Source organism: Abramis brama, assembly GCF_963993115.1.
Source record: "Abramis brama genome assembly, chromosome: 8".
Taxonomy (NCBI): Eukaryota; Metazoa; Chordata; class Actinopteri; order Cypriniformes; family Leuciscidae; genus Abramis; species Abramis brama.
In genome coordinates, this window is record NC_139970.1 from 29010195 (window position 1) to 29037374 (window position 27180).

At 40.6% G+C, this 27180-nt stretch overlaps 1 protein-coding gene across 1 annotated transcript in view; it reads right to left on the bottom strand.

Moving 5' to 3' along the window:
- The window catches only part of klf7b (Kruppel like factor 7b), a 40425-nt gene that overhangs the window by 7562 nt on the left and 5683 nt on the right, over positions 1-27180 (bottom strand). The window contains exon 2 of the mRNA XM_084121613.1: positions 3173-3782. Coding sequence (XP_083977739.1) covers positions 3173-3782 — 610 coding nt within the window. The remainder of the gene's footprint in view (positions 1-3172; positions 3783-27180) is intronic.

Sequence of the window (27180 nt, forward strand, 5' to 3'; positions counted from 1 at the left end):
AAACTCACTAAGTAGGGATGGTGATTTTCATAGTTGATTGTTGAATCAAATGTAATATAATTTAAAAAAAAGTTTAGATAGTTAAAGGTAGATAGGCAGACTAGATAGATAGACCAATAGACTGATGGATCTATTGGTCAGACAGATGCAGTAGGCAGGTTATTGATTTTTGATTATTGATGGTTAATCAATGAATGATTAGTCATTAACAATCCTACTAAACCTGCCTTACTTGAAAGACTATACTAACAAGCCTGGACCAACATAGAAATTGGACTCTGGAAACTGATGAAGAAAATAATAGAGGGAATGGAAATGACTACAGGCTGTTATTTTCTTTTTTCCTTTTGTAAGGAAAATATGATCCAGTTAGATGTGGGGAAAGTGGAAGGTATTCGCTTTCGCAATATTTCATATCCCCAAAAATGAATGCAGTTGATATGAGCACACTGTTACTGTTATGAAATCAAAGTATGTTCATCTATTTATCCCGTCTCGTTTTTTAGCTTTATGATGCAAGATGAGGTAACGGATGACATAACGTCGGGTTTACCACTACGTTGCTCAGTCTGTCCTGAAAGTCTGTTATGATGCAACATAAAGAATGACACGGCAATGGCGACGAGGAAAACGACTCGTAAGAGTCCTGACCAGGTCCTCTTTCCATTCCCCATAAAAATATTTCTTGACTTCCGATGACAAATAGAAGAGAATTTTTAAATATAATACAATGTACTTGGCCTTTTTTTCACTAGTTCACCTCTGGGAATATTGCAAACAAGCAGCGGGCCTACTCTGACATCTCTCATCTTTCTCTGCCAGGCAAGACGCGCACAGACAAACAGTTAGGTCAAAGTGCCTTGAGGTTTATTTTATTATGTTTGCCTGTCCTTGAGCTTTTTCAATTTATAAAATCAGTTGGAGAAATTATTGCCACGTCTGCTCTCGTGTCTGTGACTGCTACAAGTGTGCAGGAAGAGCATCTCTGTGTCATTTGGTGAGTGGCGGGCCGCAGGTGTGAGACGGCAAATGTTTCGCACTACACTCACAATAATTGGCCAAAGACCCCCTCACGCTCGCTACCTCCTTATGCCGTAGCCCCCTTCCTCCGCCTCTTTATTTCGTTCCCTCTCTTGCTGTCTGACAGCAGCGAGGCAGGCTTGGACCTGCAACCACGGCAACCATAACGCAGGCCAATTATAACTTGGAGAGTCACGGATGCATGATGGAGTCGCCTAGCAACCAGCCGAGAGAGGGAGAGAGAGTGTTAAAAGGAGAGAAGAGACAGAGAAAGAGCCATTCAGTCGGTATGCAACCTATGGACACTCCGCAATACCAACCAATTATTGCTTGCTTTAGATATGCATGATGTAGTTGCCTGGCAACCCCAACTGTACCCAAAGAGGGTAGGGGAAAGGTGGGATTGATTTGGCATATTGGAGCTTCAATTGGTATCTAGAGCTGCAAATAATCAACCTATTACAGTCTTTTGATATGGTTTCCTAGCAACGGATCCCCACCAAAACGGCAAGCTCCTTCCCTCGCACCAGTGTCCTAGGTGTGTACGGTGTGGTTAATTACATTTCCTCAGGACAGAGTGCTGGTAAGCTATTATTGTCTCCGAAGTTTAGATTTCAGAGGTAGGGCCCAATTATCATCCATTCATTTCGGCTTCTCCAGTGGCTCATGTTGCATTTCAAAATGAGCTCTCTGATTCTAACCCATTTTTATCCTCCAAATCCCATTCAGGGATGTGCTATTAACTTCAGCAAACATTGTTGACAAAGCAAAGTAGGACCATGTCATTACCACAGGGCTCCACGTCTGCATATATGATTGTAAATGAATGTGAAAAATTACTTAAGTGACTTCTGACACCCAGTCAGATGTATTGGTGTATATTAATACAATAAAACTCCCTAATGCAATTAAAACAAAATAAAAGCTCCCTAATGCATTTAACCTTCAATTATTTTGTATGCTTTTGTTTTCTATCCAAATCAACAGAGATTCCTTTCTCACTAGAATAATGTGAATCATAATGTGAAATTATTTGTGATTTGTAATTTGGTCATGTCGATGTTCCTAGGTAGCCCTTTGGGTGTCCAGTCAAATCCAGTCATGAGCTTTGTTGGATTATCACCAACTGATTAATGCATGCTAAACAACATCTGTCTTTCAGCCAATAAGGTAAGCCTACTGTTCAACATTTAATAATGTTTTATATATATATATATATATATACATATATAACATTATTCATAAGGGCATCAGCCAACCCTGTAACTGTTTTATGCCATCTCTCAGGTTATCTTAAAATATTCAATCTGAAAAATATATTCTGTAGAAATGCTTAATTCACTTTTCAGGGCCATGAGTGCTCCTAAACAAAAATATTAGCATCGAGCATGGCTTCTCTTAAATCCTATTGTAATTTTAATCTCCCTGTTTTAGTAATCTACGGAAATGATAACTGAAAGAGCAGGATTAAGCTAATTAAAAGAATAGTCTGTCTTGTAATAAACACATTATGTGATGAGCTAGCAAGCCAAAATGTTCCTTTAGGGTTTTTATTTTCCCCTTTTTCCTGCAATTGCTTATTTCCCCCGATCTTCAAAAGCGAAGCACCATCTATACGCTAGAATCAGCCTAAAAGCGATTAGCACCACCAGCTCTCACAGAAACCTGCCGAGTCAACAGCTGGCCACAGGGGCCAGATACGCTGCATTGAGGCCACTGTCACAGTAGGTTTCGGGGCCATGGCAGAGTGCAACACGCTCTCAGGTTCAGCGAGAGGGCAGCAACTATGGCACCGGAGCGTATGAGCTCGAATTAACTGGGAAACAAGATTCAGCTCAGTCAGTCTATCAATCTTCTTGCAATTACTGACTGCACTGGCAGGTTTTGAATGCTGTGGCTGGGCTCATTTTAGTTTGAGATTAAGGTGCAGGAGAGAGAAAACCAGATATTTTGCTTTGGGGCTGTGCAACAAAAATCGAGTTAGCTTCACAAAATCTCTTGTGACCCTTCTATAGTATTTCCTGAACTCTGAAAACTTCATCTTATTACATGCAGAGTAAGACTTGCTAAACCAGAAACCTTTCTCCAGGAAAGCTAAATGCTATACGTGATGCTAAATGTTAAAACAGATGTTATTGGAGCATTTAATCACCTGTATGTGTCCTCTGGTGTGCCTTTAGGTGGGAGCTTTTTGTGTAAACCTTCCTACAGCCATTAAACTGGCAACGATGGACCCTCTTTTTGTTTTCCGGGATGTCCCCTCCGCCTACTGTTCCCAGGCCTCCTTCACCGTCGCTCTGTGCCCCGCGATTTGGTGGCGAAGGTAGCGAATGTGTCGCCACTAACTTTGCTGCCCCAAGTCCCACTTTCTTGGCCACCAGTTTCAGCGTGAGCGTGCCATCAGCTGTGGCGGTAAGTGTCTGCGTGGGCTTCACAAGATGGCGTCCCAACTCCGGGGAGGAAGGTGGCGTGAGGGATGTGACTGCGTTTAGCTGGGCGGGATTAACCCCTCCGCTGGCTTCTTTAAGCCCTGCGTCGGTACTCTTGGCGTTGGCTGGGGCATGGAGGTTTTTGGGAAGGGATACCAGTAGAGGTGGGGGGCTGGGCTCGTCTGATAAATTGGGCAGCAGAGGGTCCATCAGGTCCTCGTCGCTGTCTCCCCTCATGAAGGCTGGCGTAAGGAGGCAGTCAAGCTCCTCGTCGAAGAGCTCCGAAAGCCTTTTGGGCTCCGTCTGTAGGTACCTCTCCAGTTCCAGACATGTCTGCAGGAGAAACAGAAATGCATAAACATGAGACAGTAAGCCTTAGAATACTCTTAAGTCCAGTGATGTTTATAAAGGGAAAGCTAACCGGTGCATCAACACTTTTCCAGTTGGTGTTGGTTTAGTTGGTCGCACTGTTGAAAGTGTAAACGACTACATCTGCTACATAGAGACTTTCGCACAGAAATTTTTTCGAGTGCAGCTGAGGGGCAAAATTTTCTGGGAGAGAAGTTGAACATCCGTGGAATTTTTATTACACTTGCTGCAGTTGAGGGAATAGTATTTATCTATGTAGCGTAGGCTATTTTGTACGGTGCTTATTGAGCGAGAAATGACCGTCTTATTACTTAAGATACCTTTCCACTCACTCTGGTTTTTCCTCTGATGAATACTTTGGCAGACAGAGGGAGGTCGGAAGAGAAAGAGCACTATCATGGCTCACTGACTGCTCACTCAGCAGTTTCTTTTTCAGTGGTTTAACATTATTGTTCCCCAGTCACAGTGGCCAGTTTGGATATTAGAGAGTTCTGTTCAGTGTGTTGCGGTAAAAGCACTTTGGCAGTCAAATGGCAGTAGAGTAAAACCTTCCAGCTCTTTACTTCATGCCAGCTGTAAATTACAGTTGTTGTACATGCCCTATCTTAACTTATTCTGTCATCTCCTTTAGCTCAGACCAAAATAAATTGTCCAAAATGAAGGTATTTCCTAGCTATTTCCTATTTCCTAGTTGTCTACTGATAAGCTGCAATTTTTAGTCTATTAATTGAAATATGTATACGCATGCAGGGGTTTTTCAAACTAAGGTTTAGGGGCTATTAGGGCGCCTGCAAAAAACTCAGAAAAAAGATTGTCCAAAGTGTGTTTTTCAAAGTTAATTATTATTAATTGAAAATATTAATTTCTGCTAAATATTTTTTTAAATGGTCAAAATTGGTTGTTTTTGCAATGTCACACTTAATATAGTATACATGGGGTTTTATACATGGAAATATATATTAATACATGAAAATATATCGGGTCCCTTAGAAAGAGATAAACCCTTGCATGCATGTAGGGATTTCTTTGAGGTTACTGTTTCAGACTAAACACAGAAAAGTTTTAGAAACAGTATCAGATACATTTCTAATGCATTTCATTCCCAGCTACTGCTTAAGTGAAACATTGATTGAATTTACTTGAAGCCAAATGGTTCCCGTGCACTTTCTCTGACCTCACTGGTGACACTGAAAGAAAGGCACTAATACTGTAGCAGTAGCTACAATTTGACTCATGTTATGCAATACAGCAGAGCCTTCAACAAAGACTAAAATAACTGAAACACAGTCCACTGCAGCAGCTACAATTCACCACTGCAAGCTCTCCCCGTCAGCTCTCCATTCATTTATGATTCTGAGCACTACCTGGAGAGTGCATGAATTATCCATGCACTGAAGCTTTTTTAGCCATGTTTTAGCATGCAGGAATTTTAGCAACCAAGAGAGATCATGCACCTATTGGAATTATTCCATTTTTGTGCATTTTGTAGGCCTTATTACTTTAATAGATGCTCTGCGGACATACCCAACCTGCATTGATCAGCACAGTGCATTATATGTATAAATTCTCAATGTAATGCAGCTTAAAGCAACATGCCATTGAGAGATGGCAGAGGGTTGAAAGAACTTGGCATAAGCACACTATATTTTCACACACATCAGAGCAACTACATGAACAAAAAAGAAAGGAAAATGTAGATGAGGTGATTTGACTCTTCTGGACGGGCTGCTTGTGTAGAAAGCCCCTTCATACCCTGCTTATATTGTGCACACTGAGCTCCATCTATTATAAATGCAGTGCCAGGGGGTTCGCATGCAGCGCTAAGAGCCAATGTCAGACAAAGAGCGGGCAAAGAGAGACGAGGGGGAGAATCGCAAAACTGTTATTAGCAAATGTGGATGCAGTCCAAGTTAGACACAAAGGGGAAATTATCGCCAATCTCAGAGTCAGTTCCTCTCGCTGTCTCCGCTCCCTGCTTGGATAATAAAGTCAGCACATTATCTAAACTAATGTGTTTATATCTCCACCCGCATCTAACAAAACAGCTTTTTTTTTTCTAACCCTCTCTATTTTTTGAGGTTGAAATTATGATGATTTTTCGCTCATACAAATAGATTTTAATTAAGCATTTTGGCTTTCATCAGATGTCGTTTGAAGTTCTACCTCTTGATGCAAAACCGATCTCTCTTCTGCACTCCTCTCTCTCTCTCCACACAGCATGCGCTGATGACTAATTAGCCACTCAAACGACCCAGCAAAGAGAGGCTCTTTATTCAGTTAATTTGCTGATGGGAAGCCTAAGTGTGTATGTGTGCGTCTGTGTGCTTGTATGTGTGTAAGATGTAGTCACTAAGAACAACACTTGAGTTAAAAGTGCTGTATTTATATATTTATTTAAAAAAAAAAAAAATTAGGACTGTAGCAAGCGCTGCTGCTAAACATTTCAAAAGGGTTTTTAGAGTGTAATGCAATAGAAGAACGTTTTAGTTTTTCATCTCTGCTGGAAAATCCATCTTGAACCAGCCCAAGCATGTTCTTAGCTGATTTTGCAGTCTGCACAATTTGGTTTTCAGTTAGTTTAACAAGTCCGAAGCTGGTCTTCCAGGCTGACCATCTGAAAAGTTTCCCAAAACCCCTTTAAAACAGCCAATAAGCTGGTTTGACTAGGCTATGAGACCAGCTAAGACCAGCAAACCAGCTTAGGCTGGTTTAATATGCTTTTTCAGTAGGAACAGGAGAACCTAAATCAGTTATATGGTTCTAATGGTGCTTCAAATAACCCAGAAGAGTTTAATTTTTCCTCTTTTCCAAAAATATGCTGATCTGAAGGACCTATAATGAAACTTTTTATTTTGTAATTCTAATCAGCTCAAGAACCATGCATAGTCAATTGGAACCCAAGAAAAGGGTTCTTTGATGCACCTAACAATTTAAAGATTATAGGCTGTCATGCAGAAATATGAGCAGACCAGGTGTTCCTTCCTGCAAAACATGTCCTAAGCTCTGGCAATGTTTTGTTCCATAAAGCACAAGGGTTGTCAATGATCTTGCGATGAAATCTGTCTATATGACATAATTTCATACCCTGCAGTGTTCATAACAGTTTCCCAGGGTGCTGTGATTCCACCATGGCCATTAACACTTTTATGACCTAGCAAGACTAAATATGCATCCTTCATGTATTGAAGGGCTTTTGGCCTGTTTGCACACCACATGCATTTATCTATAGTATTTTTTTAGGGATGCGCCATATCTGCTGCACGATTACCTCTGTAATGACACAACAATTACCCGGGAACCCTCGGAGGCGACTTGTGCCAAGTGACACACACTCGCCATCAACCTCAGGAAGTGTTTCGAAACTCTATAGCCCATAAGGACCTCCCTCCAGGATATGTCTATCCATGCACCGAAAGAGATACCAAGCCGCCTGCAAATTTGCAGTCGGAGGAATATCCTATCTGTCCCGATGACATATAAACCATCATCACAGCAGGGTGGACATCAGAGTCATCTGAGGCCCTCACCGTCATGGATAGGATTTCACGGATCTTGCGTGCCTTTTCAACCGCTCTCTCAGTTTGGTTCCTGCACCTCGCTGGCTGAGCTCAGGGAGGGGAGCTGTCACTGCTGTCCTGGTGCTGGAGTGTTGGGTTGAGTAATGGAGGGGAGGCTGACAGGGGTCTGGGGAGGGGGAAGTGAGTGTGGAAGAAAACAGCTGTCAAACACACACACTAGAGTGAAGCTTGAATCTCTTCACTTTATCTACTGTCATCGTCCCATCCCCCTGTACCCCCACTCTGGGTATCCTGACATTTAGACAATACAGTTACAGCATGGGGCTGATCACAGTTTGTGATTTACTGCAGACCTCTGTGTGCGGATGGCCAATTGACAAGTGGCCATAAAACCAATGACTACAATTTCTTACAAGCAGACATCCTAACAAAAGGGCCAAAAAAAAAAAAAACATGAAAAAGAGTCTCAGTAAAGCAGTTAATAACCAATAGAAGAGCACTTATGTGAAAAGTAAACATCAGTGTGGTACGATCCCGAGCGGCTGCCGAACCTCCTTTTGATCTCGCTCGTGATTCTCCCCATCAAAGCAAGCGCAGTCAATAAACGGCCGCTTCCATTGCAACCTCACTCTCACAAAAGAGATGTCAGCAACTTGTTAGGAGTCTACGGAGACACGACTGCATCTGAAAATGTAGCCCTAGCCTTTACACAACCCGTCACTCTCACTAAACTGCAACATTTGGACAACAAACAATTTGTGTTGCACCCAACACCTGCAGAAAATGGTTGTATGCTGCTCGCCAAGAAGCACAAGGACAGAAAACACTGGGATATACTGTAGGTCAATGACATTACTTTTTTTTTTTTAATTGAAACTACTATAGATATAAGATAGTATACAATAAGAGTGTTTTATTTATTTTAAACCATATGAAACCAACATAATTCAAAGAGTATATTTCTAAAACTTGGCACATTGGTTTTAAAGATTGTTTTTTCTTTTTTTTTTAAATTGTGATTACTTGGACGTCATTGACCCATAACCCTACTTAAATAAATGAAATCCATCTACTTCTACAGGCCTTCATCCACTTCTACTGTTTAACTACTACCTACAGCAGACTTGTCCTTCTGGCCCCCTCCTATGAAATTTTAATCAGCGGTCTGTGATGGAGTGACTTTTTGCAGACTCTCCCGCTGTGTAATAGCCCTCCTTTTTTTCCTGTTTCTGCACCTGTGTCATCCCTCCCTACCCCCTCTTACACTTCCACCTCCCCCTTTTTTGCCAAAACGGTGGGGTCCTCTGGAACACACACACACACAGACGTTCTCGAGCATGGCAAGGCAATTAGCACCCAGGCGCCTCTTCTTGGTCCCCTCTGCCCCACTTCGGCCTAGCCAGTCTGATAAACGCAGATTATAAAATGAATGAATGGCACGGACACATGTGGGAGATAAATGCTAACAGCTGTTAGCAGGGACAAGACAGATATGCTCTTTTAATTTGGGTGGATAATTTAATCCCCTTTCCCTTGGCCCTTGGCCACTGTTGCAGTGGATGGAGGCTCGTCGCAGGTCGTTTGTCAAGTCAGGGTCCCTGTCCTCCAATGTGCAGCATTTGTTTGCTGAGGAAAAAGATGTAAGATAGAGGACACAAGAGAAATGTTTTACTTACAGCAGGCTGTGAATTTCTGCCGGTCAGCCTGCAGTTTGAGGGTGTATTTACACGTGTAAGATCAGATACTTATCTGTGTGTTTGAGCAGCAGAGAGCGATCTTGAAAATTGTGTAATTTTAGGGAAAAGTATGATGCTTGAATTCCATGGCTAAACCATTTGTCATTCTTCAGTGACGTGCCAATGACCACCTGCCACTGATTTCTCCACTGCTGCTTTTGCTGCATAGCTGAAGAGTAGGCTGAGATGGGTTATGTGGATTGGTGCTGACTATCTGTCATTGGGAGAACATTGGTAACGTTAAGAATGATCCATTTGAAAGATCTCTAATATCCTGCTTCTGCCAAAAGAGACATCAAAACCCCAAGAGAAAACAATGCAGCTCTTGCCGTGGTGAAATTAAAATGTGCAGAGCTGCGGTATAATGGCGAAAAATAAAAAAAAGGGCCAATTATTCACTGAGGATGGTGTCCTATTAGCGAGTTGGCAAAACTGGACACTCTGTGACGAATGGGCCACTGCAAATAAGCCTGAGGCTCTGGCATCCCAACTGCCTGAACATTTTCAGGGCCAGATTTACTGAACAGCTCTTTAGCGGAAGAACCTCTGCCCCAGATTTCTCTGGAGAAAAAGACTTGGTTTTGTGTCACGCATTTACATATAGGTTTCATTATTGTTGTGGTTGCCTGGGAACCAGATGATATTTAAATCCCTTGTGTACATCTGCAAATGTAACTTGCATGGCTTGTCAGGGAGGCATTCTGCACAAACAAAAAAGCCAGATTCGGTAGGCTTACGCTGCAAATGCATCTACACAGGCTTGTCATCAAGTTGCTCAAAACCACCTCTGCACTACACAGGGTTGCTCTTTTAGAAACAACACAACTTGATTACAAACAAGTGGCATTTATATAATAGCAGTGTAGTTCTTCATTATGGCATTTCAAATTGTACATCCTAATTTTAAATTATACCTTACAGTGAACATTTCAATGCTGTAGGTTTGCTGAGTAAAACCTGGCTTCGGTAGCTGGGTTTTCATCCATGAATATTCATTAAAATGCTGGATGGAATCACCAAGATAAATAGATAAATATATAAATAGATAAATATAAATAAATATTCATATGCTCGCTTGAGGTGGATAGATTCATTGGGTATTTGATAAGACGACATGCACATAAACAATGCTATAAGCACATTTACTGAATAAATGCTTAAATGTGCATAAAAAAAGTCATTGTGATTGACTATTATTACCTCCCAGAACTGTCTGGGACGCTGTTGCTTCCAGACGTAAGGCATCTGTCAAAGATTGCCAGCAAACATGAAGCTTGTCAGAGCATAGGGATGCATGATGTGTCAGTACCATATCATATATCAACAGAATTTTTTTTTGTTTGTTTTTTTAATTTCTGTTTCTGTCCATACAGGTTATTTAATTGTGCATGTTCATTTGCCCTATTTTGTACATTTAAAGACATCTAAAACTTTGAAGTTAATCTAAATGGTTAAATATACTCTTTAGCAAATCTCAAAATGAATATCCATTTCCATACTGTGCATTATAATTTTATGATGCCTAAATTCACTAATGGTTTCAGTATTGTATTTTTAAATAATTTATAGAATGATCAATATTTCTAATTTTCAAATTGACATTTTTTTCCCACTCAGCACAAGCAATGGAAATGCTGCATGTTCCAAATTATTTTTTGCAATTTATTTTGAATTTTCTCATAAATGAAATTCGTAGCTTGTGTGGAAATATAGCCTGTGTGTGTATGAATTAGCTGCTGGGTTCACTGCTATAGACAGATGCTCCATATTTCTTTCCTTTATGTCTAGTGGCCTGTCTGTCTGCCAAACCTGTGAACAAGTGAGTGCTCTGGTATGTAATAACTACAACTGCTTAATATGAAGACACTGGCTGCAGTTTATGTCTTGAATATCCGTGTGCCGAACTTGACCTTGCTCAAATGTGTACTTAGAGTAATTGAATCACTGGCCTGGTCCCAGTGCCCAGAATCTATTCTGTCTGCTACTATTTTAGACACAACAAATTTGACAGGATCAGCAAGGCCAAAGTCCTATTTTAAGAAGGAAAACATACTTGTACTAATACTGTCATCTGGAACCGTGAGTATCAAGATTATCGCTTTATAGTTCTTTGACTCAGAACAAAACATGTGGTATCTGTGCTACTCAATGATCTGTTCATCTGTCTGGCTCATTTCTATCATGTTTCCAATCTTGGATTATTATATATTGATGAAGGTAATGTCTGGAGCTGTTCTCCTGATGTGGCTTCTGTTCGATGCTCCCATTGAGTGTTTTTTTTTTCTTGTCTCAGCATGTTCACATCTGTTCAGAAACGATGTTACGTGACTCCACTGAGAAATCAGATACTTGACACAAGACTGCTTCTAAGTGTTAGTAATGTCCCTCTTCTCAAAGACCATAAAAAGCACCATGCAAATACAATGTAAGGATGATCCCGTCGAGCATAATGGTCGTACAGAGAGCTCTGTAGAAAGGCTAAGCTTGGCTTTGGGTTTCAGATTAGTGTAAACTCCATGTACTCATTACTGTGTATCAATATTTACACTCGCACACAAAGCTAATTACATGTTGACCGTGTAATGCGATTTGCAAATTTGTTTTGAAATCCTCATCCCTTTCCCTGCCCTCCATTTTCCTTCCTAGCTTTGCTGCTTGCTTTTGCAGCTGCACCTTGTGACCGAGAGGGCCTCTCCAGTGCTGTTCCTGCTCCAGTGTCTCTCTTTGGCTGGTAAACATAGACCAGCTCCTCTGGGAAATGAGAGGAAACAGACAGACAGGAACTCAGCCAGAGATGAGCACAACAGGCTTGGCAGCTGTTTCCATAGCAGCCACATTGTTGGGTTTTGAAATGTGAAAAGACAGCAGGACACTGGTTTGGGACGTTATTGTGTGTGCTGTCTGTATCAGAAAGACACATTTTCCTGTTCCATTATCAAGTGAGGAACAGAACAGTGAGACCAGAGTCTGGTGAAGCATCAGAGTATAGAATGTCCAAGTAACTGGACAACAGAGATGGCAACTCAGACACAAATTGACAAAAAAATTATTTGAATTAGTGACTAGTAAACAACACAAATCAAGGAGCGATACTGAATATAAAAAAAAAAATCACGATTCATAAACAATTCACTGTAAACAATTACCAGGTGGGTTATTTATTTAATTATTTATTGGTTGATTATTTATTTTTTGTGTGCTATAATATATATACTACCATTAAAAAAGTTTGGGGTTTAATGTTTTTAAAGTCTCTATGCTCCTCAAGGCTGCATTTATTTGATCATAAATATAGTAAAAACATATAACAAATAACTGTTGTCTATATTAATATATTTTAAAGTGTTTTTTCCACTGATGGCAAGGCTGAATTTTCAGCAGCATTTACTCCAGTTTTCAGTGTCACATTCTTCAGAAATCATTATATGATGCTGATTTGATGCTCAAGAAACATTTTTTTACTACAGTTCACAGCACAACAGCAGTGCAAAAGATCAGCATTTGTTTGAAAGGTACATTTTTTGTAACATTATAAATGTCTTTTCTAACTTTTGATCAATTTAATGTGTTCTTGCAGAACAAAAATATTTATTTTATTTAAAAAGAAAAACTCTTACAGACCCCATACTTTTGAATGGTATATGTTTTTCCAAAATCCCAAGTTAATGCTTGGGCTTGAGATTTGACTTGGACTTTTACATATTTTCCCCAACTACAAAATCCCAAGTTAAAGGAGAAGTTCACTTTCAAAAAAACTTTTGCTGATAATTTACTCACCCCCATGTCATCCAAGATGTCCATGTCTTTCTTTCTTCAGTCGCAAAGAAATTAAGGTTTTTGATGAAAACATTCCAGGATTTCCCCCCATGTAATGGATTCTATTGGGACCCAAACGGTAGAAGGTCCAAATGACAGTTTAAGTGCAGCTTCAAAGGGCTTTAAACGATACCAGACGATGAATAAGGGTCTTATCTAGCGAAACGATCGGTCATTTCCAAAATAAATAAAAAAGTTTAAGTTTTATAAGCACAAACGCTCGCCTTGCTCTGTTCTGTGATGCGCGTTCGTGACGTCACGTAATACGCAATTACGTTGAAAAGGTCACGCTTGACGTGTTTACAAATGTGCAGAAGGAGGACCATATACACATTTTCAAATGTATTTGTGTCAGTTTATCGTTTAAAATGCCCATTTCGTGTGCGTATCCTGGGTGTTTTAATATTAAAAAGCCAAAAAGAACATTTTCTTCAGGACAGAAATTTTTCAAGTGTGACCTTTTCAACGTAATTGCGTATTACGTGACGTCACGAACGCGCATCACAGAACAGAGCAAGGCGAACATTTGTGCTTATAAAACTTAAACTTTTTTATTTATTTTGGAAATGACCGATCGTTTCGCTAGATAAGACCCTTATTCATCATCTGGTATCGTTTAAAGCCCTTTGAAGCTGCACTTAAACTGTCATTTGGACCTTCTACCGTTTGGGTCCCAATAGAATCCATTACATGGGGGGAAATCCTGGAATGTTTTCATCAAAAACCTTAATTTCTTTGCGACTGAAGAAAGAAAGACATGGACATCTTGGATGACATGGGGGTGAGTAAATTATCAGCAAAAGTTTTTTTGAAAGTGAACTTCTCCTTTAATGACTTGGACTTGAGATTTGACTTGGACTTGTGACAAAACACTGGAGAGTGGACTTGTGAACGTGTCTGCTGGCCAAATATTTAGGTACATTTCTTTGCACTGAATAGGTTTTTAGTCATCTTAGATTGTCACTGGAAGTACCTTACCATGTTTGGTGAGAAAACACAAGCTAATCAAAATATTTTGCAGATTCTTCACCAAGTGAGGGAGCACAGGGATAGAAAAACAATCATTAGCCATAGTTGTGGACGAGTTTATCCTCGTTGACAGCACTTGGCGGAACATTAGGGCCCTGATCAGGTTCATGACATAACTGAGACAGCTTTATTATGACAAGAACACTCTTGAGGTCAGGAACAGGATATATGCATCTGTGCCCGTCCACTCCATCAAAGCAACTGGAAATATCACTGAGCCTTTTCTCTACAGACACATGGCCCATTTCTCCACAATACGTTGAGTGAGCATGCATGTAATGCGGAACAAAGAGCAATGCTAATCATGCAAGATAACAACCAAGAATTATCTGTGCACTGTACCCTTAGAGGCAGGATTACTTCACAGATGGATGCTACTACAAGCAAAGACGTGTTATTGAGAGCATTATGACACACTTGGCACCAAAGATTAGCAAGCTAGCATGTTGTCTAGTGCAATACCTACTTTGAGCACCAGCTAGCTAAATAATTGCATTTGATACTAGGGGACTAGCTAGGGGCCAGAACATGGGCACTTGGCTAGCCAAAATTAAATGGTTGTAAATTAAACTTGTTATTCGCTATTGGGATACTTCTCTATTTTAGTTGTTTTGAAACCCTTTTAGGCTAGATTCTTCCATGCCAGCCTTCACTGCCACGTCTCATCAAAGCTTTTACTTGATAGGAGACTTTCAATAATTTAGGATTGACAGTGAAAGACAGTGTCTGCGGTCTTCTCCATCTGCATCCATCCACACAAGGAGACTTTAAGTCTGACATGGTGCAGCTGCAGCTAATGAATACCTCCATTTAAAGATGGAAGAGGCGGCTTGGTTGCCAATCAGCCTTTGGGTGTGCTTGTATGGGGCTGTTGAGAGCTATTTCTGTGTACACAAACACTGGTTTTGCTTTTAAAGTATTGTGGGACTTCAGTAACAGAGGTCACAAAAGGGACAAAGAAGCTGTGAAGGAATTGAAAAGGCACTATGGCTTCATCAGCACAGGATTGTAGAGGACATAATACGACCTTGATCGTGTTCCCAAATGAACAAAGTCACTATTAACTCTTCATAAACTCAGTGAAGAACACCTGGTGAAATTATATTGGGGAGGGGGCACAGATGAAGATGTCATTGTACTATGTGCTACAATGTGAAGTCTGTGAGATGACAAAGTACGATTCTGGATTCATGTTTAATCATAACCAGACAGTATGCTGATCATGGTGTACTTGCTTTTTGTTTTAAAAAGTAGGTGCTCCACAAATATGCTTAGTTAGCAATAGAGTAGCATTTACATCCCTATATGTTAAATATCCTCCATTGGTCACAATTTCAACATCAATGCGTCCTTACGATTTACCAATATGTAAGAATGCTCGTTAAAATCACATAAAACTTAAATCATCCTCACAGATATGCCATAGAAGATCACGATTAGCACAATGATAGAGCAATGAGCAAGTGCAATAATGGATAGAGTGGGTACAGGAGGACATGAATGAGTCCTTTCCATAGATGTGCCAAATGGGGGATAATCCCACTGACAAAGGCAGTAAGACTGTAGGCTGGTAAGAGGCGAGCTGAGCCTCAGAAAACCTCTCTCCGTCTTCCTTTAACTGGATTTGTGGAGCGGGGCTGCTGTTTATCTGTGTACAGGGTCGGCTAATGGCCACTGGCTGGCGGCACTGGGGTAATCTAATCAGGATACAGCGATTTTCATTAAATCGCTCGGGCTGGATTATTCCCCGTCACAAGCCGATTGAAAGGGGACATTTTTAAATGGGGTTAACAGCTTGTTATAAGATTGGGGAGTCTAAGTAAGGGATACTAGTGATGGGTTGGGGGGGGGGGGGGCTCTATTGTGACTGATGCCAGGCTAATCTTCATTACTCAATGCAAAGAGAATGCCACATGGGTGGGGGGATACAACACATGGAGACAAAAGAGAACAAGAGGAAACAAAAGAGAGCTGGCCGTCAAGGAGCGAGCTGGAAGTGGGGGCTGAGTTGGAGGGCGTTTTGTATCATAAGATGCATGGCCCTCTGGGTATTATATAGAGATCTCTGGTTACATACCATACTTTAACAGGCAACAGACATGACTAATAGGCCAAGTTCTCCAAGGGAGTCAATTTCAGCTGCAGTCCCATTATCAGGCACTTGTAAAGGTCTATACCCCTAGGAGACATAAAGAGTTCTCTTTATTTCACCAAGAACGTCTCCAATCTCGGTTGTGGCGACAAACACAGGAACATATTTGAAGCACTATAAATGATTGTGCCCATTAAATTGATGATATTTAACACAAATTCTTGCAACTTAGCTCCTGCTGACTTCGTATTTAAAATAAAACTTCTTGAAGGAAGCTGTTTGAATTTAAAGGTGAACTATGCAGGTTTTTTTTAGCTTAATTTACCTTAACTGAACAGCTTCAGAGTCATTGGAATGGTTATATGACTTTTCTCAGGTTGAATGGTGGTCTTCTTGCACCCACCTAGCGCCTGTGAGTGGAAAAACCACCCTTGCAACCCTTGCCGGCCTCAGCGTTTGGAAGTATCGCGTGATATCAGGTCTCGCGATGTAACGAATTGCTTTACGGCACTGCATACATACACAATCTAAACATTTATATGCTAGCCTTCTGTGTATCATACATACCCCAGTGGACATGGCTCCGTGCGTTCGCCGGCTTCTTTGAAAACAAATGCACATGACCAGAGGGAGAAGATGGGAGGGGGAGAGTCGCCAACGAGTTTTGACGACAGTGTTGTCAAATATCTATACCGAAGCTGTAGGGGGAGCTCTATAGAGAAACCCACGAGCAAAAAGCGAAGAAATTGCCAAAACTGCATAGCGCTGCTTTAATGCTATTATTGGATTTAAATATTCTTGTCTTGAGATCTGTCTTTTGGATCTACCCCATACATCAGCACTTCTGTTCTGTGCAATACAAGCAGGAAGCCACATGGAGAGAAGATTAAAATTACCCTGGCGTGACAGCTCTGGCATTGGTGTGAAAGGGTTGTTTCTTTTCATTCTCAGTTATGTCACTGCAAAGCAATAGCCCACATGACTTTGGATTGCAAGGACTTCAGGTTCACTGTGTCAGCTCTCTATCATTGTCTGTCTGTGTCTGCAGGACGGAGCCTCAGCCAGGGACCCAGCAGGTGCTCTCATTACCTCTATCCCACTGTAGGGACTATCAGTCAGACTTCTCTGCATTCTATGCCCTGCAGTGTGGCATAAAACCATGGGAAATTCACATCTAGTCAAGGAACAGCAGGGGAGAAGTGAAAAGCCCAGTCTTATTCATTGACCAGAGTCAGTAGTGTGGGGACTGTCTGATAAATAGACTGATAAATGTCTTTGGTAAGTAAAAAAAAAGCAGTGCTGCTAAAAACAGGCTTATTCAGTGCTGTGTTGCATTGCCCTTGTATAAGCATATTTAATGTGTGTAACAAGGATATTTTGGTTGAAATATTGGTTTAGAAACCACTGTTAAACAACTTAAAGACAGTATATTTTAAATATTTGTTGTAATGGGATCTTTTTATGAATGAAGGCCTGTATCACTGATACTAAAACTGGTACTGATGTTTCTATGAAATAGATTTAAAAAAATAAAATAAATAAAAAAACATTAATGATAGACATTCAACATTACAGTATAATTGAAAGCTATCAATTTCAACATTTATTAGGCTTTAAAAAATAACAACTTTTAATTTAAGTGAACTTAAAACAATCTTCACATAAACCCATTATAATAAATGTAATATTTACCTGTGGCCTTCCTACCTGTCTAATAGGTAGGAAATATACATAAATTGAATAAAGTTCTTAAACACTTTATAGTCTTAACTGCATAAATTATTAATTAAATATAGATGAATCCTTATTAAAGTTACAATTTTCTCTGTTACCTTTGTTTTTTGATTAAAATTAATGACAAGACATCACAGCAACGGGTTTAATAGGCTGCTGTCACTTTAAGACCTGCCACCACGCGGATCTGGCGCGCATCTCATTTTCTTACAACTCTTTAAGTTCATTTATGATGTTATTTAACTCATTTAAGACTGCTCTTATGAGAATACTAGAAAACTGGCATTTTGGCACAATTCTGTGTGTTGTTGTTCGTTCAAGTGCAAAAGAGAACTCTATTTTGGCGTGCGTCTTTCTGTGCTTCGTGTGTGTATCACAGACAGGACATTCACAGACGCGTTCTCTTTTGTCTTGTCACTCTTGAATGGTTTAAAAATCATTTGCATGAATAAGAGTGCTAAAAGCATTTGCATGAATAAGAGTGGATCATATAATGTAATGCTAGCCAAAAGGATGACAAAAAATGGATGCTGCATTAATTGTGTTAAATATTTATAATTGCGTTAACGTGCTAATTCTGACAACACTAATTATTGTTATCAATATTAAAAACAGTTGTCCTGCTTAATATTTTGTAAAAACATTATATTTTATAATGTTTATTTTAAACATTTACAATTAAATGTTTATTTTAAACATTAAAAATTTATTTTCTAACATTATATTTTTATATTTTATTTATTTCTATACTAGAAAGTTCAATGAAATCTTTATTATTCTTTTTTTAATAATCTTTTGTAACCATGTAAGTTTTTACAGTCACTTTTGATCAATTTAACGCAGATATAATACAATTTGTAGTAATGACTTCTGAATAAAGAAGTGTAATCACTTATAAATACATTATAATATATAATGATATATTTAATTACAGTATATTGGACTATTTTGGCCATTTTCTAGTTTCAGCCCAATGTATCCAGAATTTTCATTTTCGGCCAAAAATGTTCATTTCGGTGCATCACTCTGACAACCAAGCATGGTCAAACGTATGGGTTTAACAGTGTAACCTCATGCTATATATAACCCTGGATGATTCTTTGTAATAAACCACAGGATGTGAGCTGGAGGCTCCACAAGGAGCTCTCGTGGAGAGGAAACACTACATCTATCTGAGCTTCCTATCCCATGCGAGTAGCACGCACAACGGCTTGGCCAGCCAGCTGAAAGGAAATGGAAAAGGAAATTGCATAGATGGGATGCAGGGGTCCATGCCTTGCTGCAGATGCAATGACTGGAGCAGAGAGAAGTTATGTAACCCCACTGGGCCTCCATGATCTGGCTGCAATCCTGCTGATAAGCACACAAAAAGATCGGCCAGGACACATTTTCTGGCTGGAATCCGTGCGGACAAGTGCGGGCACGCTACCCTGAGGGGAATGGATATGGTAACCTGTCCAATCTCCAACTTAGCCCCTGGATCTGGCCGCTGTGATGGACAAAGGCAGTTATGATAACAGGAATTCAAGACCCCTCCCAACCCGACAGCTGCCCCCACCAGTCTTTGTGCTGCGGGGATTTTTTACGCACGAAAGGCTCCAAAACAAAATGAAGAATGCAGATTAGCAAAGCCGCTTAAAAAATTAAACAACTTGCTCGAGCCTGTTTGCGAGGCTCACCTCCAAGAGATAGGAGAAGGCCGGTCGTTTCTGGTTTGTGTGATAACTGACTGCGAGGATTTCCATCCCAATTTCTCAGTACCGGGATAGGCATCCCAGTTAATTGCCATCGCTCACTTAAGTGCACGTAAATGGCTTTTTCATCCCTGAATCTGTCCTCTTTATAATTATCCTGCAGTGTGGTAATTACACAGACTCTGCACAACTGGTATTTGGTATTTTATGGGACAACAAACTCCTTTGCTCTTTTCTAGTCTCTCTTCCTCCTGCTTTCATGTACGAGGAAGGTAAACACAAATCCTGTCTTTGAAAGCCCATCTCTGGGGATGTTTACGAAAATCACAGTATTGCTATTTGCTGGATGCTTCCGAAGTATGTAAGCTGGAGTGATGAGGATGTCGTCTGTCATGAGAGGAGAGTTAGAGCTTTGTCGACTGCAATAAAAATCTCAAAAGCAATCTCTCACAGAACCTTCTATGACTTTGTTACATGCTAGCAGAGAAATTGTCCTTTCCATCTAGATGTCTCATTACCGACGTGTACGGGAGGATTTACAATGAAACAATAGCCTCTCTTAGCTTTTAAAATGCTGGCATCTATCATAGACACCTCGAATCAGATGTCTGTTTCACCGATACCTGCTATGATCTGATAGCGCTCCCGTGCATGCTTGGAATACGCAATGGCAAGCCGCCCCTGTGTTGTGACGTCTCAATCCTTGTGGGCTGTCCTGTTTTCTCCACGTGGCTATCAGCCCAGCTCATCTCTCTAACAACAGACACAAAGCCCTGCCACTCTGCCAGTCAGCCATAAATGAAGTGAGGTGGGAGGGAGCATCTGATCATGAACTGATGCATAAAAGCTTTTATTGTGAGGAGCAGTGGACGGCGGCGAATTTTTGTGATGAAATCCCCTGTGTGGGTGAAACTAGTGTCTTTATCCATTTATTTATTTTTAAATGGACTTTGCAGTGCACCTTTTGCAGTATGAGCATATGGGTCAGTGTTGTAATTTTTGTCCTCTTATATGAGCGCATTTTTATTTTTCATTTTGGTATATTTTCTGCATAAATTAAAAAAATAAAAAATTAAAATATAAGATAATTTGACCTTTTTTATAACAAGGCGATTAGTTGTAAAATATACAGGTTGTAAAATATAATTAGGTGTGACTTAGCCAAAATGTAATGATATTTATGAATCAATTATTCATGATACACACACACACACTCTATGCCACTAAGCTTTTCTTGAAATTTGTAAATAAACTGAGATTTCTAAAAATATGAAACCAACATGAATACAAAGACTTAATTCGATTTTTAAAAAGATTTTTCATTTTCTTTATTCGACGCTGACCGATATCAGACCCTAAGCTTTTCATTTAGCATTTCGTTTGTTTCTCTCTTTTTTTTCAATGTCAAGAAGTCCGCTCCAAAATCTTCAGCCTTATCTCTTCCAATGTCTATCGTTCATGCATGCAGACACGCACACAAAGACACCTACGCAAATCCAGCCCACACACTCCCAGCAAAAGAATGACCTCATCCCCCACCTCCTCCCTCCCAACTCCCTGCACTCTGGAGCAGCTGGGCCGAGAGTGAGGTCACCTGAGACGGCGAGGGCCCGCCCCTTCTGACTCACTCCCACACAGCCTTTTACTGTGATGGCACTTTGAACCCAATTACCAGCATCTGACAAGACTGCTACAGTGACATAAAAGGAAACCTAACTGGGACTTGATGAATGCCTTTGCAGTCTATTAATTCCTGACTACAATGGAAGCAGCAGAGAGGGAGACCTTTGCCAAGTGTGCATGGTGTATGTGGGCATGCGAAGTTGCACTTGACTGTGCTGAGTTTTTCTCTCTGGGACAGCCATGCTTTGAAGCCACCGGGCTTGCAGACGTGGTGGGACGGCTGAACGGCAGGTGCTCCTGCTGCCGCCACACCTGTCTGCACTGCAGGGAGCCCAGCACGGGAGCTCTGGCACCACCTTGCCAAAATTCCCCAAACCATTGCTGATTATCACAAGGTCACGAACGCAATGACAGCATCATTGCTAGGACGAGGTAGTGACTCCATGATGGATCTCAGGCATTACCTCATCATTTTACTGGAATCTACAGTGCAGTCGGGCACATTTAGCACTTTGCATTTGACAAAGTGGGTGATCTCATCCTGAATATTGTAGCGCAAGAGATGAGTCACAGGCACTCAAAATATACAATTGAGCTGTTGGCCTGTTTGAGGATCGCCTGAGGGGGGAGGGTACCGTAAGAGCAGGAGTGCCAGCGTGATGCGTTCACGTGTGCGCAGATGCTGGCTAGTCTCTGCTGGGTTTGCCTGGTGCAGTGGCCCATGCTTAAAAGCCCACTTATATGCCGCCTGCTCCACTGAACCTAAGAGAGGTGCCCAGTAGGCATCTCTTATACTAACGCAAATCTTTAAACAACCTTTCTGATCTGCACGCTGCAACCCGCCATACCTATGCATACACACAAAAACTGGCACTTGCACACAGACAAGCCCCCATTCCAACAGAGCTGGGCTGTTCCCTCAGGTATTCCCGGCAACATTACAGATTAAAATAGCAGCCGACCCACATAGCTGTACACTGGCTCAGCCTCGCCTTCAGAGAAGGCAGACTTTACGTTCTTGACTGCAAACACCTTACGATCACTGTCATTTTTGCACTTCTATTCCAATGCGTTCGCACCCACTGCGCTGTCATAGCATCCAGGTGCTTTGAGAAAGCGGTGCTAAAAGAACCTGGTAACTCCACCAAAAACACTCAAAAGAATGGTTATTACAGCCAATTTTTGTATAAATTATGTTGCAATGATTAGGATTTAGGAGCAAATGGTTGAAAGTGGGTCTCTGTCTGTGCAAAACAAAGGGAGAAGGCTGTCTCAATGAGCAGGACAAATGCTCCAAGGTCGCTGGTCCTCAGCACATGACCCATTTAACTGAGCCATAACAAACTCCTTCCCCAAAACCACTCAGCAGGACTCGCATTGCACAACGTTCAGGACGAAAGCGCATTTGAGTGTAGTGTGGACGTGGTGGGGAGAATTGTGTTTGTTAGGGCAGCTCCAATTTAAGAAAGATTTATAAACACATTACACTTTTCAAGATGAGCAATATTTTAATACAAGAGGAATAATTAGAGCAATTGGGAAGCTATGTAATATGTGTGTGTGTGTGTGTGTGTGTGTGTGTGTGTGTGTGTGTGTGTGTGTATATATATATGTGTGTGTGTGTGTATATATATATATATATATAATTATTTTTATTTTTTTGTGAATTTAAGAAAAAAATTCTTTGAACAAAGGTATTACTTTTTTGCTGACCCTAAACCTTTGTTTGGTATTGTTTATTACTAATTGAGACTTACTTATGGCCTGACTTCATTTCTCACACTGCGATTTTAGGTTTCACAATAACAACTATATAATCTCACAATTTGACTTTATTTCTTAATAACTTTATCTAACAACTACCCGTTAAAAATTTTACTCAGCTTTATTAGGATTCAGCTTTTGTTTGAGTTTGGTGGAAAAGCGAAGCATGCCAGCAAATGTGAACAGGTGGGTCTCACAGCAGAGCAGCTCAGAGCCGCCTCAAGGAGAAACAAGCAGAGCAATGCAGATCCTTAGCCAGAGCTATATCAGGTATACAGTATGGCACCTGGCACAATTTACAGAAGGTCTGGCCTGCCTAAAATAAAAGGCTTAAAATAAAGCTTACACAATATGGTACTTGCACCAGCTTAGCAACCATCATAAGGGGCTGTAACCAGTATAACTGTAACAGTACGGCTGTTGGGTTGATGAATGGAGAGGATGTTGGCAGTTGTCCATGTGGAGGGAGCAACTTTTGGGGCAGGGGGAAGGAAAGGGAGGCCTGCGGGTGGGGGGTGGGCGATAGTGGAGAATCCCGTCAGTAAACAAGGGCTTGGTTTCCTCCACTGAATTGGCAACGAGTGGGGAGGAAGTGGTAACAGCACACTTCGAAACTCGCTTTCGAAGAGCAGAACCGCAAACATTCTTTGTGTGTGCTTGATGGGGCGGTCCTGCCTTCTGAACTGTGCTAAAAGTCAGCTCTCTAGTGTATTAGCAGTATGCTCTTCCACACCGCCAGGTTGAACACACACCGGTTGTGTGCCCGGTGCCAGGGGGGCATCTGCCCTTTTTATTTTCTCCCCATGTAATTACTGAGCAGAGCTGTTAGTTAGGTGGAGGGCTCTGTGAGGGTGATGTACGCCAATCCTGCCTGCACACCTCTCAACATAAGAGGCATCCACCTGCTTTGACCTCCACATGAACAGATTGCATCACAGAGACGTGGTTGTACTGCTTTCCTATTTTAATACTATTCATTATTTTGCATAAAATATCTCAAGTGCATAATATGATGATCGTGCTATAAATTGACATGCCTTCTATTTTGGACATACAACTCTATGAATCCAGATATGCGTAGGATTTTTCACATTTGAACAGAGCACATAATGCAAAATGTCCTGTAATCAGTGGCTGTGCTTTAAAAGGTGAACCGCAGACAGGGTCAAAATGGGTAAGAGAGCGAGAGAGAATGAACAAGAGGAGGAAAAGAATGAGCTAGTGAAAATGAGCAAGTATAGTGAAACTGGACTGGCACAACAGGAGGCTGGAGTGATGCCAGATCATGTGACCATCAGAGAGAGACGATATGCAAAAATGCACTCGCACACAGATGTTTGTTTTTCTACCATGGTGGGACTTCATGGTCAACTTTCCATTGACTTCTATTTTTTTTTCATTGTGTTAATGATATTTTCTGTTTTCTATAACCCACACAATACAGAAACGATATAGTTCAGTCCAAATTAAAAAGGCAAGCTGGGTATGATAGGCTACAGTGGTTCTCAAACTGTGATACCCTCAGTTCCCTCAAGAAATTTAAATTATTAACATTTATTTTAAATTGATATTTTTCCATGTTTTATTTCAAATGTCTGATTGCAACTTTAATGTCTCTTTGCATCTATAAGACTTTTGCATAGCCTACAGCGGACATGAGAATGTGTCTACTACATTATACTACACTTTTCTTTCTGTGCACAAAAGAGAGCATTATTCTGGGAGTATTATTCTGTTTGCCCTTATAGTCTTTGAGCTTGATTTCCTTTCAGAAACACTGGATTTAGCAGTTTTGAGAATCATATCAATAATCACAACAGACAAGTGCTTCTACACAGATGAGAGATGTTTTTTCATGGACTACATTGTTGTTCCAAATTAATACATATTTTATTAAAAGGTATCTGTGTGATTGAATTGGATTGTAAAATTTCTAAATATTATTATTGTGTTGTTTTAGATGCTGCTTCCACAGATCTGCTAAGGGCCAGTCAAGTATACATCAGCTGGTAAGTGTGCAGTATGATTGATCAGAACTACAGGAGTATTGTTATTAATCAAAATATAATATTAATCAAGATCTCTGTGACATTACAACAAAACAAAGCCCAATATATCCCTTTGCACTTTAATAAACTTACATCAAATTATCAACGAGCCCAGCCAGTGTATTAATTCACAAATTTGTACTTCAAGTTGTTTCAAGGTCACAAAACACAACCTAAATGCACGTTATACCTAGTGGAAAAGTACCTGTTGTTGGTCATTGTGTTTTAATGGGTCTTGTGACCTGTGTCCTTATTGTGTCTATGTCACCACCACCAAAACAAACAATGAGCTCACCACTCCTGTTTGGCAGCTTGACAACAGGTGTTTGGTGATTCAGACCTGAGCTTCCTGCCACTGTGAAACCCAATATGAAATCACAATCTCCACTAGACAGAAGACTCTGTTTGCACTGACTGACTTCTCAATTATTGTCAGTTGTTTTTGAGTATAATGTGTTTTTTTGGTTCTAAGTGTATTTTTGTTTTGTTTAGGGCAAATTTCTTTAAAAAACAAAAACAAGATGACGTGGCTTAAATTTGTCATTGGCTAGCTGAAGAATATGAACATTAGATAGTCTGGCAGCAGTCTTAGGTTGGCCTTATTGCGCATTCCCATCTGGACAATATCAGTGCAGGGAAATTCCAGAAGGCCAAGAGGCTAGAACGAGTGCAGGACCGTCAGAGCTGAATCTCACATCAGGAGCACTTGAATAAACATGAGACATCCTTTACTTTCCTCCTCTGCTCTTCTCTCTCTTAATTTCTTTATTTTTACCTTGACATTCAGCAGGTCTACTTATAGCTGGTTTGGAATACACAAAATATCATATTTATTATTCATACCAAATGCCCTCCTGGTTTATGCAACTCTCATTTTTGCAGAAAAAGGAGTGCTGCCATCTCAAACAGCATTGAGGTACCATTTGCAATGGGAAAGTATTGATTTCCAATCTCCTTGTTTTTTTTTTTTTCAGGGTGGTGTGAGAGATATCATCAGGCTGTTAGTCGGAGTTTGTATGCCTGTGTGTGCACTTGCACTTAGAGAAAAATGGCTGGTTCCTCTCAGCCTGTTAATCAAATCCTTGAGTGGCTAAACTGCCTCTCCATCGAGACCAAGGGGGACGACAGGACTCATGCATAAAGATGCATTCCAAACACTCATCTTTCTCTGTCTTTTTCTCTCTCTGTCCATCCTCGTACTACTTCTCATCTCCATGGGCTGAAAGACTCTTGAGAGACGGCAGACAAATGACCCACACCGTCTGCACCATCCAACAGCTACTCAATCATGGCCCCTGAAAAGCTCTTGATTCCCTCCATAACAATACCACCTCCATCAGCAATCACTCGGAGGCATGGGGATAATTAGCATGTTGAGTGCATGGATGAGGGTAGGTATATTCAGTTTAGCATGCACTACTATTGGGTCAAAAATCATAAACATTTAGGCCTACCCCAGAAACTATAGGTTATGTACACACGTTTCCTGGAGAAAGATCTAGAATGCATCCTTAGAATCTGAGAATCAACTGCATGCTGTGAATCATCTGCAGTTCCTTAGGCAGCATATGCGACCACACATTTCCTTGTGCTCGTATTGTAGGTGACACACAGTTAGACAAACAACAGACACTCTCAGTGAAGATAAGCATGGACCATTAGCGTCTCAGAGCTTGCATGGCCAGATCGAGAGTGAGATCACTTCCAGTGCTTACTGGAAACGGATAGGCTGTTTAACATAATCAGTATTGCTCAGTGTTTCTCATAACATTCATTTACATGATCTCATCATTAATGCACTGGTTTGGGCTTCTGAGGGATATATTTGACTTCAACTTGAGGGAAACTACAATGCTTCCTTGAAATGTAGTCCAAAGCTTAATATTCAACTCCCCCAGCTTATAATAGTTGTATATTTCCTTACTTTTAATCACTTTTGCACTGTTGTTTTCATACTTATTTCCTCAGCTATTTTATGTTCCCGATTGTGTTTGTGTACTATGTGCCTTATATACACTTCTGTGGTTTTATACCATACCATTTCATACCATGTGTTTGCAAAAAAATGCCGCAGTTTCTTCTCTTGTGACATTGCACATTTCAAGTATTGTTTAACTTATGACATTATTATATATATTTCTTAGCATTTTTTCAGCCCTTGAGTTTGTTGAAGGTTGTGTTCTCTGGAGATGCTAATTATCCCCCAATTTCTCATTTCACCAAACCTATGTTTGACTGTTCAAAAACCTACCAACTGCCAGTTTGATGCCGTCTTTGATCTACCTCTAGCGCTGAGAATAAATTATAG